The sequence below is a fragment of the Ursus americanus genome, chromosome 31, assembly GCF_024610735.1.
Source record: "Ursus americanus isolate L20-20 chromosome 31, mUrsAme1.1.p, whole genome shotgun sequence".
NCBI classification, from domain to species: domain Eukaryota; kingdom Metazoa; phylum Chordata; class Mammalia; order Carnivora; family Ursidae; genus Ursus; species Ursus americanus.
The window spans coordinates 25469845-25489173 of NC_142157.1; the positions used below are offsets into that span (position 1 = coordinate 25469845).

A 19329-nucleotide genomic window follows, 5' to 3' on the forward strand; every position below is an offset into this window, starting at 1 on the left:
GCCTACGGTTGACTGGAAGCCTTACCAATAACTTAGTGGATTAACACGTATTTTGTATGTTATATGTATTATATGCTGTATTCTTACAATAAGGTAAGCTAAAGAAAAGAAAATGTTATTAAGAAAATCATAAGGAAGAAAAAATACATTTGTAGTTCTGTATTTTAAGAACTCTGCATATTAAGTGGCCCCCTGCAAAGCCTTTCTGTTCAAGGGTCAATACTATTGTAATAACTCTGTACGGTGACAGATGGAAACTACAAATATGAGCGTTTCATAATGTACGTAAACATTGGATCACTATGTTGGACACTGAAAACTAACATGACATTGTGTGTCAACTCTACTTCAATTCAAAATAAATAAGTAAATAGGTAACAAAAAAATTTACGAGTCCTAGAGAGGAACAATATTCTATTAAAAAAAAAAAAGAAAAACAGGGATGTCTGGGTGGCTCAATCAGTTAAGCGTCTGACTCTTGGTTTTGGCTCAGGTCATGATCATGGCTGTGGGATCAAGCCCTGTCTCCTCGGGCTCCACACTCAGCAGGGAGCCTGCTTGAAAGATTCTCTCCCTCTGACTCTCTCCCCATTTGTGTGCACTCTCTCTCTCTCAAAATAAATAAAACTTAAAAAAAAAAAGAAAAACAAAGAGTACATTTATAAGTATATAAAAGCAAAGACCCCTTCTAATTCAAAGCTTCCACGATCTTTACTTATTTATTCCAGCTTCATCCAAGTAAAACTGACAAATTAAATTGTAAGATATTTAGGGGCGCCTGGGTGGCTCAGATGGTTAAGCGTCTGCCTTCGGCTCAGGTCATGATCCCAGGGTCCTGGGATCGAGTCCCATGTCGGGCTCCCTGCTCAGAGGGGAGTCTGCTTCTCCCTTTCCCTCTACTGCTCCCCCTGCTCGTGCTCTCTTTCAGAGACACCCTGACTACCTGTCAGAGTCTTCTCTGACAGTCTGTTAAATAAATAAAATCTTCAAAAAAATAAGTTGTAAGATATTTAAAGTGAAGAACAAGACAATTTGATATGCGTATACAGCGTGAGAGGGTTCCCCCCACCAGGCTAATGAACACGGCTATCGCCTCACACATGGACCCGTTTTTAAACTGCCACACCATGCTAGCGTTATACCAGTGTAAGTGGCAGGCTGGTGAGTCCAGGGTCTCAAGGTCACTGACAGCAGCAAGTTAGCCCTGTGACAGCTCCACGGAGACAACCCCTCCAGTGGCGGCCTGCAGTCTCGCTGTGCCCTGCTCATGTGGGAGCCCAACTCTTGATTTCAGCTCAGGTCATGATCTCAGGGTCGTGGGACTGAGCCCCCAAGTCGGGCTCCGTGCTCATCGGGGAGTCTGCCTGAGATTCTCTCTCTCCCTCTCCCACTGCCCTGCCCCACCCTGCCCTATTTCTCTCTCAAATGATAAATAAATCTTTAAAAAAAAATGCTAAAAGCTTACTCCCCGACTATAGGGCATTAGTGCCATCTTTGCATACGAGGCACATTATACCCGGGTGGAACTTCAGTTCAACACACTTAGACACAAGAAATCAATTATAAACTGAAGAACAACCTTTGAAACAGACTTACTTAAGGATTAACATAACTATTTTACATATAAAAACGTTTATAGTTTCTGTTCTTTAGGACGCTATGAAAGTCATTTTTTTCTAGGAGTACCTCTTTCCTTTTCAGTTCCTCGAGTGTTTTCAATGAATTATTGTATTCTTGAAGAAGCTTGTTATGTGTCAACTGGAGACTGGCTAACCTGGACCTATTTAAAAAGAAATTAAGAAATGGAATCTTGGGGAAATATCATAAAAACTTAGTCTTGACTTCCCACCTTCTTCTGAACACTTGACTAGCAAAATCTTCTTTCCCACCTTTACCATCCCACCACCTGCGAGCATTTTCTTACACTCAAAGAAAACAATCTTTCCAAAAAAAAAAAAAAATCAACGTAGATTACAAGTAACTTTACTAATTTTGTTATAATAGGACAAATTTTATCTCCTCAGAGAAGTCTCCCGGTACTCCTTCAAATACATAAAAGAGAAAAATTTTTAATTTATTCTTAAATCCTAATTCCAGTCTTATACAAGTGCTCTTCTATATTCTTGTAGCGAGTGGTCATTCAGTTGTGGGATACTCACTTTTCCTCTTCGGTTTTAGCTTGCTCCATTTTGATTTCTGATCGCATGCTTTCCACTTGTAGCTCCAATTTTTTGTTGTTATAAACAAGCTCTTGCTTTTCATTCAGTTCTGATGGGGTTGCAGAATTTTTCCTTTCAAGGGCCTGACATCTAGGGAAGACCAAAATTTCATGAGGATCAACAACGCTCCTTCGTTTCTCAGTGGCTTTTAAACCAATCCCATGAGTATGTGGCAAATGCAAAGAAATTTAGGATTGCATTTTTCAAGGATTTAATAGTGCAAAGTAAAATATTTTACCCTCCTTGCTTCTTTACTAGGCTAGCAAGTAATATTTCTAAACTTTCACGACTAAACATTAAACAAATGCAGGTCTTTTTTTTTTTTTTTGAAAAAAGATTTCTATATTTCTGAACCCTTATGCCTAATGTAAAAAAAAGTATAGACCTAAGACCACACAAGCTATGCAATAACTGTCCTGAGTAGTCATGCAAATATATTTTTGTTCTCCAGACACAGACCAAAATAGTAACTGGCTAAAGGTGCTTTTCATATTGTGATCCATGGGTATCTTCAATATTTTAAAAAGTGTGGGTTCTGTTAAACATAAAGAATATGACTTCTGACAAAGATTTAATAAGGGAAAAGGAAGTGTCCTAAGTTCTCTTAAAGATGAGAAAGAGAATTTCAATATAATAAGAGCAAATATGAACCAATGGTTGCTCTATGCAAGGCATTAACACCAAGCATGGTAAACATCTCAAAACGCCGTTATGAAGTAGGGCTAATGATGCACATTTTACAAATGATAATACTAGGCCTCAGAGAGCTTCAATAAATAACTTGCCCAAGGTAATACCACAGATAAATTCAGATCCATGCTTCAACTAAGTCTACGTGTCCAGTCCCTGGCTTTGTTAGCTGCTGGGCTGTGCCAGGTTACCCTAATACGGTATAGCCTCGGGAAGTCTAACTCTAAGGCAACGGACACTCATGTATTGTGCTGGACATAAGTTTGCCAACGAATCCAAAAGAACATCAACTTCGTTTTTTAAAATTTTGGGTAACTTGCTACAATAAGAAAAACAAGCAAATGCAAAGTTCTCAACTTAAATATTAGCTTTCATAATTGATTGAAAATGAATTTTTCCCCCAATAAATCTCAATTTTTTTCCCCAACAAATCTCACTCAAGTTCTTCTTTCTCCTTGCAGCTTTCATTTATTTTGCTTACGTCAATATTGTCAGCTCAGGTAAGGAAATCTGGCTTACTGCTTTTTCACAGGTCCTCACATAGGCTATAGTACACGTAATAAACATCCCTGAACAGCAGAATCAGATTTCCCTGGGCCCCATTCCCCCGTATTACAAGTATTTTATATTTATAAATGAACCTGTGCATTAATTTCGACGTTAGTGTTTGCTGAATTCATATTTTAATTAGGTTTCTATTTTTCTTCTAGTAACACAGTAACAAAATGTTTTTACATAGTAGTATATTTCATAAAAATGTCTATTTTCTGAAGGAAACTAGAATTCATCTCTCATTCTTACTTCTCTTGAAGTCTCTTCTTCATTAGCTCAGCCTCACTGAGTTTCGTATGAGCCTCTTGAAGCTCCTTAAATAGAGTTGTCACCTGAAGGTTCAACGTCTCCACTTCACTTCCAACCTGTCATTCAGAAAATCCCAAACACACACATGTGATTTGGATCAGAGAACAAATGAACCAGTTTGTGAGAAAACTGTGTGAACCATCAGCATCCAACTAAGACTGACTGGGGAACTGATTAAACTTTTGATAATTAATGCTGCAAATATCTTCCATGAAAAGAAATGTTTTAGATACAACTCTGTTTCCTTATATGTCTATATTTATTAATTATATATAACATTTTATATTTCATAATATGTAACTTCTATGTATAACCACTAATACATATGGCAATATTTATATATAAAACTTTTTTTTAATAACTGATCAATTTGGATGCACTGTGATAATGACCTTATCATAATTTTTCTTTTCCCTGTAGACATGTGTGCAATTTATTTAAAGGGAAGAAGAACTGTCTCCTTTTTGATTCTGGCAACCCAAGAACATTCCCTCTTAAGACTCGTAGGGGCCAAAATTCACACAAACATTCCCAGATGTTAAGGCTTTAGGTTTTGCTAATTTCTGCTCACCCTTTATCATACCTCAGTTAATCCCGATTGGGGTTCAGGGGATCATAGAGCACAGCAGTGTCAAAGCACAATCTAATTACCCAGAGAGCAGCTTATGCCCAGAGTCCTTGGCTGATTAATGTCTCTAGTTTATTCCACGCTTTTCATTGAACTGCATTTTCCCTGGCAGCTCCAGATTGGGTGTCAGTGAGCTTTATGGTGCCTTGGAAAACTCAGTACTCCTCTATTACTGGTTGTCAAATTGGTTTCAGTCAACAACACACTATGACTCCAGGGTCGTCTCTTCATCTCAGTGTTTTAAATCTTCTCTGGTCTCTTGAAGTAGGAGATTCAGCGCAGAGCATGGCATACAGTAGGCATTCACCATATATTGTTGAATAAATGAACTGGCTGAAGTGAGCATCTTACACAAATGTCTTTCACGTCGACGACTGCAGCTCTTACAACTCTCTGCCTTCGTCCACCCTCCCTAAGCTTAAGACTGTGTGGCAGGCTCCAACGCACATCTGTGAGGTGCCACCAAACACTGGCTACAGAAACATGACCCTTTTCATTCAAACTATTTCATTCAAACCAGTAGTAGGGTAGAACTGAGATCTTTCAATTCTATCTCAAGTTTCTGAGTCATAGTCTCAAAACATCTCATTATAAAGTGGACAAAATTCTTTTCTCCACTAGAGGGCCTGTTCACTCACAAAGTTAGGAGAGAAAAATCAGTCAAGAAGAGATAGAGGCTCAGTGGGTTGGGCGTCTGACTCTTAATTTCGGCTGGGGTCCTGATCTCAGGGTCATGAGATGGAGCCCTGTGCTGGGCTCCGCCTTCTATGGACAGTCTGGTTGGGATTCTCTTTCTCCCTTTCCCTCTGCCCCTCCCCCCACTCATGCACCCTCTTGCTCTCTAAAATAAATAAATAAATCTTAAAAAAAAAAAAGAAGAGATAGAGGTGTGATTCCTTAGAATCACTGGGATAGGAACGCATCTCACTACAATTTACTATGAATGAAATTCAAATCAGGACAAGGAAATAGAAGAGAAATAGAATATATGCAACATTAAAATTATTTCTATTTCTAAAGCTAATAACAAAGCACAAGACTTGACTTCAGATATGATTCTTAGGTCCATTGGGGGTGTGACAGCAGCCTTAGAACCTGGGTACCCACAGTTTCTGGACCTTTCTCCTCTTCTTTCTCTTTTCCTGTGCTCCCCTCTGTCTGGGTCTCAACCTCAGAATGATCACTGGCTTTCTTTTCAAAATATGAAACTCTGAAAAATATAGAATATGGAAAAGTTACTTTCTCTTTGGTTTCTTTTGGTTTCAATTGCAGAAGCACTAAAAAGAATATTGTCCAAAATTTGGATAAAGGATTGGGGGTTTCAAAATCTCCCTGCATTTGCTACATTAACCTTTTTGGGTTAAGCTCTCATCCTAAAATTGGCTAGACGTGATTTAAGGGATGAAATCATGCAGAGGTAAAAGGTGGGCATAAATCATCCAAAACACTGAAAAACACTGCCTCTTTTCATGTAACAGTAACAGACAGAAATATTTTTAAAATGTCTTTGTGTGTACATATGTGCATGCATGTGTGTTACACTGAGTGTGTGTCCCTTCATAAGGGTTCAGAAGAGAAAGGAAGTCTTTTTGGACCCACCTAAGTTCACAAGTCCTTAAAAACAAACAAATGTACCGACATTCTTACACTGAATCATAACCGTTTACATGAAAGCCAGCCCAATGCAAATGAAACAAGAAGAGATTTCTGGTTAAAGATGGTGAACTGAATATACACATGGGATTTTTCTCCCACCCTGAACCCCACCAAAATGACTTTTAAAAAGCTTTTTATGTACAAGAACAAAGAGAAAGGGAGAAGAAATAACAGCAAGAAGATTTGGGGGGCACGGCTATGAGTGGGAACTGACTTGGCAGCCCAATAAGGCTGGGTCTGAAGCCAACAGTGGGGAAAGCCAAGATGTAACCTGATTGACACTGTGGGAGGCAGAAGGCTCAGGAGTCAGTGAGATCAGGTACCTCTGGACATGGGGACAGAGGTGGGGCCTGTTTAAGAGGGACTGGAAGTGGTGCCTGGGTGGCTCAGTCAGTAGGGCGTCTGACTCTTGATCTCTGGGTTGGGAGTTCAGGCCCCACATTGGGCTCCATGCTGGGTGCGCAGCCTACTTAAAAAAAAAAGAGCGTCTAGAATATCACAAAATAAAGGGTTTCTGGGTTCAGACATTAGTCAGATATGAGACGTGGGTTCTTCTGTAAGGGGAACTTACACACAGAACATTAAGACCCTCAGTCACCTTTTTCTACTCATCTCAAGAAATTCGGCATTTGAAAAATACCCTCCAGGCAGGAGGCTGGAAGAGTGTCCTCTGGAGTATGTAACCAGGATAAGGGAAAAGATTTAAAGTTTCTGACATGGGGCTTCCCCAAGGAAACCTCCCAGCCAGATATCCCTAGATGAATACCCAGAGCTTCAATCAGCTTCTAACACCCTGTAATCCTGCTACATCTGGTCCAACAGCCAAGATGGCTAGATATTTAAGGAAAACCTTCATATGAAACAGAAAAAACTTACTGAAAATAGAATATGCCAGTGGGGGGGGGCGTCAAAAATATCACTAATATCCTTAGAGATATGAGGAAACATACAACCACAAAAAAATGGAACACAATAAAAAAGGAATGCTCAAAGGTTCTCCCCCACAAAAAAGGGAAGATGAAAGTTGATCAAATTTATCAGAAGGGAGAAAAAGGGGGGGACAGAAAAAGGGAACAAGGAGTTAAGAAAATTAGAGGAGATCCAATTCAAAATAATAGTAATGCTAGAAAGAGAGAACAAAGAAAATTGAAGGCAAGAGATTATCGCTAAATTAATTCAAGATCATCTTTCAAGAATTGAAGGACATGAGTTTGCAGAATGAAAGAGCCCAAGAGTGTCCAGAACAAACAGGTGAAAAATAGGCTCACACCAAAGCACGTGAGAAGTATCATCCCCAAAGATGAGCGACCAGAATGGCAGTGGGTCTCTCAGCATTAACACCAGAAGCTAGGACACAATGAAACAATGTTTTTAAAATGTGGAGGGAAAATTATATCTGATTACAGAATTCTATATCCAGCCAAACTGTCCATGAAGAATAAAGGCAGAAGGAGAGATTTTTAGATGTGCGGGTCTCAGAAGATATACTGCCCATATATTCTTTTTCAGTAAGTTAGTGGAAATGTGGTGAGCTCTGTTTGAAAAAACAACAAGAAACAACATTTAGAAAGAGTAGGAAAGGCATTGGATTCAGGAAACGTGATGGAACACCGGAGAGCTGAAGGAATTCCTCAGGGCAGAGGCAAAGGGAGATGCCAAGATGAGCGCCATGAGGCGGGACCTAGAAAGCTAGTCGGCCAGACTCCAGAGAGAATACGACTAGACTACTAACATGTCTGAATGTATCTGAGAGGTTTCCTCATTGGGGAAGAGCATGGGGAAACTGAACAAATTTTAAAGATGTAATTATGCACACAAGTAAAAAAGAAAAAAAGAAAAGAAAACCAGGTTGTATAAAAAAAGGAAAAATGTTTGGGGCACAGAACAGAGCTCAACTGAGTACTCCCTGTGTGCCCCTAATAACGTAATCACTGAGTAGTTCTAATTAAATTTCAGTATAGCCAGTTTTGGAGGTGGAGCAGGTAAGCCGGGTCCAGAAGCATCTGTGTGTGCAGTGGGAAGTCAACAGATTGTGCTCACAACAGGGGGACAACTCAGTAGCAATTTAAGCCTGGTGCATGGAGGGAAATATCAAAACGGTCACAACCATCGCAAATTGCCAAACCTAACTGGTGCACAGGCACTATTTCCCGCTCAGCCAGATAAATGGGTTACGAGCCAGCTGCTGTGGGGTTGATGGATGGGCCTTTTTCACGCCACTCATGTATGACCCAGGGCTCTGATCTACATTTGAATTACTGCTTATCTTACTTTTCTAGGGCAATTTTTCATCTTGGACTTGCTTTACCTGCTGCTGCTTGATTCTCTTGAGCCACACTTCCTATACACTTTCCCCCTTTTTACTTGCTGCCAGTTTAAATTTGTTTAGAAAACACAAATTACATGAAATATGACTCCTGGAAAACAATGAGGAAAAAAAAAGAGACAAATCTACAATCCCCTTTCCCCACAAATTTCTTGAAAGTTTTCAGAAAAAAATTTTACTGTCTCTATGCCTATTTGTCATGATTAAGGAAAATAGTTGAAGACTCACTTGTTTGAGAAAGAGACGTGTTAGGTCTTGGGATGTGTTTTCATCGTATCCTATACAGCATGTAAACCAAGCTGGTCTGTCCAGATATCAGGGATTTTATTTCTTGGGTTTCAGTTCTGCCATAGCGAGGGGGATATCATCATCCTGATACCCACCCACTGGACATGAGTCTTGGCAACTACTGTTGACTTACCAGTTGTTAAATACTGAGAGAAGGCTGGCTCACAGAGTGGAGATTTAATGCTTTTGAGAAAGGGACCCTTTACAGGTGGGAGACTAAACACAGCCATCTCAAAGGCACGCCTGACTCCCTAGCACCATCCAAAGAGCGATAGCTGCAGAGAGGGCTGTAATTAATCTGAAAGCAGGAATTATATATATCATATGAACGAAGAGGAGGTATAATTAGCAAATTCCCAAACTGACACTTTCATCATGAAAGTTAATCATGTTGTCTAAGTACAGATGAATTACTGGCCAAACTTGACTTCTGAGAATGGTGTACAGAACACAGGAAGGGTAAAGGTGCCCACAAAATACAAATAGGCTGATTATTCATGGCTAGTAAAGGTCTCCTTCAAAGCATAACATCTTCCCTTTAAAAACCAGCTGTGGTAATTAAGGTGTAAAAAGAGTGCTTTTATCTATCTATCTATGCATTGTTACTATGTTTTAGGATTTCTTTAAAAGATAGGACAAATATCTTGCTCCATTAGAATACATGGTACTGGTCTCCTAGAAGTCAACCTTTGAAATTTTCTAAGGGACAACAGTAGGATACGGGGTAAACCTAGGATTCAGAGCCAGTGCGTCCTCTGCACCTTTTGAAACGAGCTATCAAATAAGTCATTGGACCAATGTTGACGTGTCTTCCAGGTTAACCTCACCTGAATAAATAACTTATGTTTCATATTTTATGAAAAGATCTTTCTATAGTTAAAAATTTCAACTGTTTCAGGTGCACCTGGGTGGCGCAGTTGGTTAAGCGTCCTACTCTTGGTTTCAGCTCAGGTCCTTATTTCAGGATTGTGAGACTGAGCCCCGCACTGGGCCCCATGCTCAGGGTGGAGTCTGCTTGACACTCTTCCTCTCCCTGTCCCTTAGCCCCTCTCCCCCTCCCTAAAATAAATAAATCTTAAAATTTAAACTGCTTCAGTTAGAAAGTACTCCTCATAGTGCTGTAATTTTAAGATTAATAAGCCATTTATAACGTCTGAGAGAATTAATTATGTCACAGTATATTTATGATTAAATGCTGCAATCGCTGGAGTCCTAAAACTACTGCATAACCTCTCCCATGTCCTACATGGTTTAGCACTTTGCATTTCTAAGAAGTGCATTTGCACATAGAAATTCATTGTCTTCACAACTCTATAACATAGATGAATTTTACCCCAAAGTGTGTGTGTGTGAGGTTACATGTATACCATATTCTATGAGGCCAGTATTTCCCTTACACCCAAACCAGACAAAGACATTACAAGGAAAGAAAACTATGGACTGATACCCCTTATGAATAAAGATGCAAAATTCCTTAAGAAAATTTTAGCAATCCAAACTAGCAACATATAGAAAGGATTATACATCATGACCAAGTGGGATTTACCCAGGAATGAAAGGTTGGTTTAACATGTGAAAATCAATCACTTAATACATCATATTAACAGAAGTTTAAAAAACCATTAATCGTCCCCATAGACATGGAAAAAGCATTTCACAAAATCCAAAACCCTTCAGGATAAAAAGTACAAAAAAACAGAAATAGAAGGGAGCTTCTCAACATGATAAACGCATCTATGAAAACCTGCAGCTAACATCATACTTGACGGTAAAAGGCTGAAGGCTTTACCCCCTAAGACAAGCATGTTTCCTTTCTCCACTTGTACTTAACACTGTGCTAGAGATTCTAGCCAGGGAAATCATGCAAGAAAAAGAAATACAAGGTACTGTTGTTGGTAAGGAAGAAGTAACACTATCCCTTTGCAGATGACATGATCTTGTACAAAGGAAATCCTAAAGAATCCACCAAAAAAAATTAGTGCTAATACATGAGTTCTAGCGAGGTTTCAGGCTACAAGATCAATGTACAACATACAAAAAACTCAGTGGTATTTCTATACACTAGCAAAGAATACTCCAAAAATGAAATTAAGAAAACAATTTAATGTACGACAGTGCTAAAAAGACTAGAAATCATAGTAACAGATTTTGAAAAGTAGTTTAGGACCTGTATACTGAAAATGACAAAACATCATTGAAATACATTACAGATGACCTAAATAACTCTATGGGTTATCTGTCATGGATCAGAAGATTTAATGTTGTTAAGATGGCAATGCTCCCCAAACTGAACTCCAGATTCAATGCAATCCCTAACAAAATCCCAGCTGGCTTTTCTTTTCTTTCTTTGTTTTTTTTTCCCCCCAGAAATTAACAAACCTATCCTAAGATTTATACGGAAAAACAAGAAACCCAGGATAGCCAAAACAATCTTTCAAAGTTGGAGAATCCACACTTCCTGATTTCAAAATTTACTACGAAACTGTAGTAATCAAGACAGTGTAGCAGTAGCAAAGGATAAACATATAGATCAAAGCAATAAAACCGAAGGTTTAGAAATTAATCTTTACATGATGGCCAACTGATTTACACCAAGGGTGCCAACGCAGTTCACTGAGGGAAAGAATGGTCTTCTCAACAAATGGTGTTAGGGTGACTGGATATCCACACACAAAAGAATGAAGTTGGACCCCGACCTCACACCATACACACAAATGAACTCAAAATGGATCAGAGACCTAAATGTAAGAGCGAAAACTATAAAGCTCTTAGGAGAGAAAACGTAAGAGTGAATCTTTGTGACCCTGGGTTAGTCAATGATTCATTAGGTACGACACCAAAAGCACAAGTGACAAAAGAAAAATAGATAAAGTGGACTACATCAAAATAAAAAAATTTTTTGTGCTGCCAGTGAGAACACCCAGGAGGTAAAGAGGTAATTCAGAGAATGGGAGAAAATATTTGCAAGTCACATACCTCATAAAGGATTTGCATCTAGAATACATAACGAACTCTTATGACTCAGCAATAAAATGGCAATCCAATTTTTTTAAATGGGCAAAGGATTTCAATAGATATTTCTTCAAAGAAGATACACAAATGATCAACATGAAAAGATGCTCAACATTATCAGCCATTAGGAAAATGAAATCAAAATCACAATGAGACACCACTTCACAATTCATGAGGATGGCTATAATCAAGAAGACAGACAATTACAAGGGTGAAGGAGGATGTGGAGAAAAGTAGAACCCTCATACATTGCTGGTGGAAACGCAATATGGCGCAGCCACTGTGGAAAACAGTTGTAGTCCCTCAACCTATTAAACCCAGAGATGCCAATGACCCAGTAATCCCACTCCTGGGTCCCAGAGGATTAAAAATCCCAGAGGATTAAAAAAATATATACCCACACACACACAAAAAAAAAACCTGTGCAAGAATATTTAGAGCAAACATTATTCAAAATAGGCAAAAAGTGGGAACCGAACTGTTCACCAACTGATGAGTAAACAAAATGCTAACTAGTCACACAATGGACTGTTATTTGGCAACAAAAAGAAGTGAAGAACGGAGACAAGCTACAACGTGGATGAACTCTGAAAACATGATGCTAAATAAAATTAGTCAATCGCAGAAGACCACATATTATATGGTTCCACTTAAATAAAATGTCCAGAATAGGCAAATCTGTGGAGACAGAGAACAGATTACTGGGAGGAATGAGGAATCGTTGTTAATGGGTACTGGGTTTCTTATTTGGAGAAAAAAATGTTCCAAAATGTGGTTATGGCTACATAACTGTGAATATTCTAAGTAATACTGAAATGTATACCTTAAATGGGTGGATTACCTGGTGTCTTAATTTTATCTCAAAAAAGCTGTTAAAAAAAGCAACATATGCATATTTCAAGTTACCTATTTCATACCTTTCTTTGGCTTCCTTGAGTGCAATTTCAAGCTTCTCCACCTTCTGGTTTTCTTCCCTTAGACAAAGCAGGAGTTGGCTCACAGTTAATTTCTCAAATTCCAAATTCCTGGTTCCTTCTGTAGATTTGTTCCTACATCAAGAACAGAATAAAGATTAAAACGTTTTCATCAGAAAACACAAATGTCAAAGTGTCTAAGAATGTAACTGGAACCAATGTAAAGGAACCGCTTTCCGGAACACTCTCCAAATAATTCTCATTTACAGACCAAACGCAGCTGGCCTTGCGACCACCAGGCCCACACTCCTCCACGCTTTCCGGGAAAGGGGTGCGGACTCTGGGGTAGGCTCCCCTTGCACTGCACGTGCTCACTTCCTCCAAATAGCCAGTGTGCCTACATCATCAGACCCCAGCACCCCCGGGAATGTTGGAGCAGAGGTGGCCCTGGATTCCAGTGCCTGGCCTTCCTAGCCTCAAAGAGGACCACAGTCATACAAAGTACACAAACACACGTGCTGCCTGGCAACATGCAGACTGCTGGCCTTTCTCCAACTTGATATTCTCAAGCCAAGAGAAGAACTATCTTTTGTTTCTTGATCTCAAATAATTACAGCAGAAATGTAGGCACTGCTGATATGTGAAATATTTTCCTTGATTTCGAAATCTGATTATATCAAGAAGCGGCTGGATGACAAACAAAACCAGGACCACTGTGCAGCAGCTACACTTCAGGGGTGATGCTCGTGTTCAAGGTCACATGTCTCATAAACAGCTGGGATTAAATCCCAGTTCTCGACTCCGAACTCCACACCCAGAAATCCATCTCTGACTCCTTAATATACCTTCAAATGAGGTAAGGAAGCTGTTCCTAAAACATAACTGTGGCTCGGGGCGCCTGGCTGGCTCAGTCAGAGGAGTGTGTGTCTCTTCATCTTGGGGTCGTGAGTTCGAGCCCCATGTTGGGTGTAGAGATTACTTAAAAATAAAATCTTAAATAAACCCAAAAAACAAAAGACAATCTGTGGCTTAAAAGAAGAAGTGGTTTTAGCAGGTGGATATAAATGAGGAGGAAGTGGCTTGGAAATGTCAAACAGGGCTTTCTTCTTTCCTACCACTTCCAGGAAGTCTTTCAATATTCATAAAAACAGTAGGGGGGAAAGCTGAGGAACTGCTAAGTAAGCAAGAGAGTAACTTTCGTTTATGCCAACTGCCCTGTTTGGTGAAAGACTATTAGCTAACAATTATTTTCTCCCTGATGCAAGGGCTTGGGAGCACAACTGGGGAAAAAAACCCAGCCCATTTTCATGTTTTGTAAGTACATTTGTCCCGTTAGGGAAAAACAGGTATTAAAAGCCTATGAGAGAAGAGATTCCTAGAGAAATTTTCCAATAACTGTCTCTTTCAAATAGACTAATCCAGCAGGAACCTGCTTCCAGGGGATGAGCCAACAGCCCATTCCAGGTGATAGTCTCCAATGCCCAGCCCCTCTGTCATCTCTTCTGCCAAGACCACCACCCCCCCGCCCCCGGCCATTTAAGATGCCTGCTTCCTAATGTCTCCTTGGAACAGGTCAAGTTGAGACTCCACAGGTAAGACACCTGGACACTGGATAAGACTGTGACTCAGAGCACTCACAGTCGTCCCTGGAGGAGATTACTCGGGATCAGTCACCTGGGTTTACCCTCGGGAACGAACAGGGAGGACAAGATGATAACGTCCCACTTACAGAGCTGCACAGCCCAGGCCAGGTCAAACTGTACCAATAAACAAATCAGCAAGCCTGAGTCTTTTGATTAAGAACCAGTTTGTCTTCACTTCTCCTCTTACGGGAGATGAAACCAGACATTCTTAAAAATGTCCTGGCGTAAATTAGTAAGAATCGATTCTTGCAGCCCAGGGTGTTTGACCTCCCAGGGGCGGGCTGCAAGTGACAAACTGCCTGGGGGTGGGGGTGGGGGGTGTCCGCCAGCCCTAGCCCTTCTTCACATACGTGTCAACGGAATCAGTTCTTGCGGGCCCAGGACTTGTCCTGATTTCTCTCACTGCCACATCTGCTTCTCCTTCCTGTAAAGGCAGAAATGAAAGGGCTTTACCGTGATAATGTCCGCAAGACAAATTCTTTATCAAACGAGAAAAAGGCAAAAGATGAAGAATTTTGATGACCTGCAACCCAAGGAAGCTACCGACATTTAAATGTGAAATGTTTCAACGAGGTCACGGAGATGGAATGGGGTTTTACCCTTCCCTCACCCTGCACACCCTGTCAGGATTATAAATATCTAGGCCAAGGCGTGAAGATTGGTCTCTCATCCAGAACAGTCAACCTGACCCCGAACACATGAAAACTTATCTCCTCCTTCTCCTTGGCAGTTCGTTCCCTTCTTTCCCAAGTTAAGGTCACATGGAGGTAGGGACACCTCCACACACCTTCCCTGTACAGGCCTTTAAAATGCAAAATGTCAGAACTTGCTGAAGCAATGTTGAAAAAGAGGCTGTCTTCGGTGCGCAAAGCTCCCAAAGCACGAAGCTGGCTTCTAGCAGAAATTTGTATACATTGTGGGTCATTTAAGGGAACAAGAAGTCTAAAAGTGGTTACGTGATTTGAAAGACATTAATATTCCAATGAGCTAGAGGGAAAATCTTCCAAAAATGCATCAACAAAGATGGTTCTAGATAATTCTGATTGTCTACATTTTTCCTGAATCTTGAGTAGTGTTTTCCAGTTCACAGAAGCTACGCATGATTATGCTAAAGATAACTGTCACTCATCACATCAGTGAAGGAGCGTATTATGCTAACCATGCACCCTAAGGGAAGAAGCCTCATTTGGAAACTTCTCATACGCTCCTTGGCCTTCCTGAATTTTGCCAGCTATCTGCAGAAGGTGAAAGCTGTTTGATCAAACCTGTGTTTCATTATCTTTGGTCATCTGCAGAAAGGGTACTCTGGCAAAGTGTGCTTTCCATTTGGTATTTTAATTCTCCTGATTTCGGCTGCTATGAACGCACCCCAAGATGTATCAGGGAGCACGGATGGCAACGTTACTAAGAGCCATTTCCCCATCCTACTATTCTGCAGTGCAGCAAACGAACAGGAAAGCAAAGAAAGTCACATGCTAATAATCCCGACACACCCAGGAGTTCCATTTTTACAAGCTCCCCATGCATTATCTACAAGGTACATTTTTCCCTCTCAGAGACACGATCTCTTTTTCTATGTCAGATGTACGGTTTGGCAAAGCTAAAATGCCAGTGTGCTATCACAGAGGATCTTATCCTGGTGTGTTTTTCTCCTTCGCTATTCAGTGCCTTTGAGCAGCGATGGAGGACAGGCCCCTCTGTGGCTCATGGACCTGCCCTGCTCCTTGCTAGGACCGCCCGCACACCCAGATGCGGCCACAGCAGACACTCCTCATGTGCTCAGGAACGGGCCGGCAGGCGCCCCTTCACTGAGCTTACTTCGTTTTCGGTTCCGCGTGGCAGACACCGGGGGCTTCACACTCAGCTCCTGCAGGTGCCCAGGCAGCTGCTGTCAGAAGCGGGGGTAAAGCCAAGGTCGACCCTCAACCACAACCCCAGAGGCTCTGCTCTTTCTTTTCTTTACTTCTTGTTTTTTATAAACCAAGGTTCCCTGCAAGGCTTGTCTGAGAAGTGTGATAAGGCCGTCAGTTTACTGCATCTGCTCGTGACTCAGCTCCCCTGAGTACAGTGCTGGACACAGCTGAGGACCTGCTCTGAAAAAGTTTATGTTTTCTGTTTTGGTTTTTTAGATCAGTCACAAAAATGTCTGATTTGTCAGTACCTATGGGAGGGAAAAAAAACCCCTATCTCTTTTGTCATAAAAGGTAATCAATATTCTTCCATTTCAGGCGTGATAACCCTCACGAGTATTATACTTTTTTTTTTTTTTCTGAGAGAGACAGAGAGCGCGCATGTGCAAGCAGGGGTAGGGGTAGAGGGAGAGAGAGAATCCCAAGCAGGCTCCACGCTCCAAGCAGGATCTCATGACCCCAAGATCATGACCTGAGCCGAAATCAAGAGTCAGACGCTTAACTGACTGCGTCCCCCAGGTGCCCCTGGATTATGTCCTACTTAAAAACAGGAGCCAATTTATCTTGGTGATATTGACGTTCAAACACTCCCCCTCCCCGGTTGGCTTCGGTGTGTTGAAAAGACATGGTGCTAACCTAGGTGTCTAGGTGAGGTTTTATAATTTTCTTAAAACAAAGTCAAAACCAGGACACTTACAGCTATCCTGATTTCAACAAAGGAGTCTTCAGAGGGGCCGCCCGAGTTCAGCTTGAGCTGTAGTTCAGACACAATCCCCAGCAGATCCGCCTTTTCAGCTTGGAGATAGGCCACCTGGGTCTTCAGCTGTTCCAGTCCCTGGTGTGCTTCTGCCTTGGGGGCTCTGGGGTCCCCAGTGGGATCCTGGAAATGAGGGGAGCAAAGTGAATCAGTGACTCAAACTAACACCTGGTCATCAAACTCAAGTGTCCCCACACCCATGGCAAGGCAGCTATGCTTTATGGTAGAAAATTCTAGCCTTTTTTTTTTTTTTTTTTTAAAAAGATTTTATTTATTTATTTGACAGAGATAGAGACAGCCAGCGAGAGAGGGAACACAAGCAGGGGGAGTGGGAGAGGAAGAAGCAGGCTCATAGCGGAGGAGCCTGATGTGGGGCTCGATCCCATAACGCCGGGATCACGCCCTGAGCCGAAGGCAGAAGCTCAACCACTGTGCCACCCAGGCGCCCCTGTTCTAGCCTTTTCTTGGTGATATCTTTTGATATAACACTTCAAATAGAAAATTTTACATTATTATATTATATCCAAACAATAGAAAGTTAAAATAACCTCATGACAAGAAAGAAAGGCTTCCTCAGCACATGGGATAATCTTGATTATGAAAATAACCAATCAGACTTTGACAGTGGCAGACTCGTAAACTGTAATCCAAAACCCCAGAAAATAAGGACAAAAAGGTGCCAAAATTAACCTCTTGCCTTTTCTTTTTCCCTCCAACAAAGGCAGACCCACCCCCGACTCTCCCCATACTCATCATGTACAGTTTGAAACCAAAGCACCAAGACATTGCATTACTTGACACAAGTAGCAAAAGACAATGAAAAGGCCAAAGTTCTCCCAGGCACGAAGGCTGGAGGCTGTTATACTTCAGGTTGGTGTGTTTAGGTTGCTAAAAGTAAGCCCAGGGAGAAATAAGAAAACTGAAAATTTGGAGGCTGCTACTAAAGGTAAAAAAATTAAATTTCAGCCTACATAAGTATGAATAATAAATACTCATATTTCACTAATACCAAATATGTGCTGTGTTCCTCTTGTTACAATTACTACACATGACAAAGCTGTAAGAGAAGGGGCCTGTTTAGATGCGGTGTTTTCACTTGGAAGCAGAGAAAACAGATTCCAGTCCACACCCTGCTAATCGCTGCGTACGATGCCCTGAGCAGATTCGCTTAACGTTTTGGCCTTGGTTTCCTCAGGTGAGAAAGGAAGATGTGGTCCCACGTGGTCTCTGTGGTCCCTTCCAGCTGTGACCTATGGGGCCTCTGCGATTTCCTCCTCAGGAAACCTTCACTGCTTTTACGGGCATGGTGCCACCCAAAATATATACTCGAGATTATCAAAGAATTACAACACAACGATATTCTCTCTCTCTCTCTCTCTCACACACACACACACATGCACACGCACATGCACACACACAGCCATCTCTGTGATAGATTTCCTAAGGAACTGGAAACAGACCCAAAGGCTGTTAGCAGAACCAAAAAGCATCAGAAAGGATACGCATAAACCAGTTGGTCCATGAAATACTAAAACCTGGAGGGAAAGATATTAACACGCAGCATGGGAGTGTCTCTCACACCAGTGAGATCTCGCTCTTCCTTCATGGGGAGCAGTGTTCCCTTGCCAGGAAATGACCACAGTCCTGAGAGAAAAGAACTCATTGTGAAGCCGAGGAGTTAGGTGTGCAGGGAAAGGTTATCAGCCTGGGCATCCTCTCTTGGTAATGACTCATCCCAAAGAAACGTAACTGTGAAAGGGGTGGAAAGAGTCTAAGGAGAGGCACTGCTTAGCCTGGAACTAGGAAGCAAGCAGGTAAGGGCAAGGCCATGCTCTATTAGGAATGTTCACATTTTCCTGCTGGACCCCTCTGAGGACATTTTAAAGAATGGATTTTTTTTTTTAAGAGAGAGCAAGCGCATTAGTTGGGCGGTGGCAGAGGGAGGGAGAGAGAGAATCCTAAGCAGGCTCCACACCCAGTGTGGAGCTTGGTGCAGGGCTTGACCTCATGACCCCGAGATCGTGACCTGAGCTGAAATCAAGAGTCAGACACGCAACTGACTGACCACCTGGGCACCCCAGAATGGATTTTTAAAACCACCTTGGCGTAAGAGTAGGAAACAGAGTTTTAAGCAAGTGTCTGAGGATGATGGATGGATATAAGGCCATGATTCTAGAATCTCAGATTTGTCAGGTTAATTTTCTTTTTTGCAAGGGTGAGGATCTCTTCATTATCCTCGGGAAATTCTGAATCTACTTATATGGCCATAAAACACCTCACAAGATAACCTTTAAAATCTCTCTTCATTTTACTACTGAGACTCTTTTCATTCCCTTCCTGGACTAGAACTCACATGTTTTATTCTCTCTGATCAACCTCAACTCCATGATTTGTTACTGTCTTTCGTCACTTCTGAGTGCCTGCC

General features: G+C 41.3%; 1 protein-coding gene across 4 annotated transcripts in view; it reads right to left on the reverse strand.

Annotated features, from left to right (window-relative positions):
- Positions 1–19329, reverse strand: part of OPTN (optineurin) — a 40592-nt gene that overhangs the window by 11094 nt on the left and 10169 nt on the right. For all 4 annotated transcript variants that reach the window (XM_045793943.2, XM_045793941.2, XM_045793942.2 and 1 more), the window contains exons 4-10: positions 16845–17027; positions 14588–14661; positions 12598–12729; positions 5506–5608; positions 3711–3826; positions 2160–2309; positions 1687–1780 (exon numbers count right to left, since the gene is read on the reverse strand). In XM_045793943.2, coding sequence (XP_045649899.2) covers positions 1687–1780; positions 2160–2309; positions 3711–3826; positions 5506–5608; positions 12598–12729; positions 14588–14661; positions 16845–17027 — 852 coding nt within the window. The remainder of the gene's footprint in view (positions 1–1686; positions 1781–2159; positions 2310–3710; positions 3827–5505; positions 5609–12597; positions 12730–14587; positions 14662–16844; positions 17028–19329) is intronic.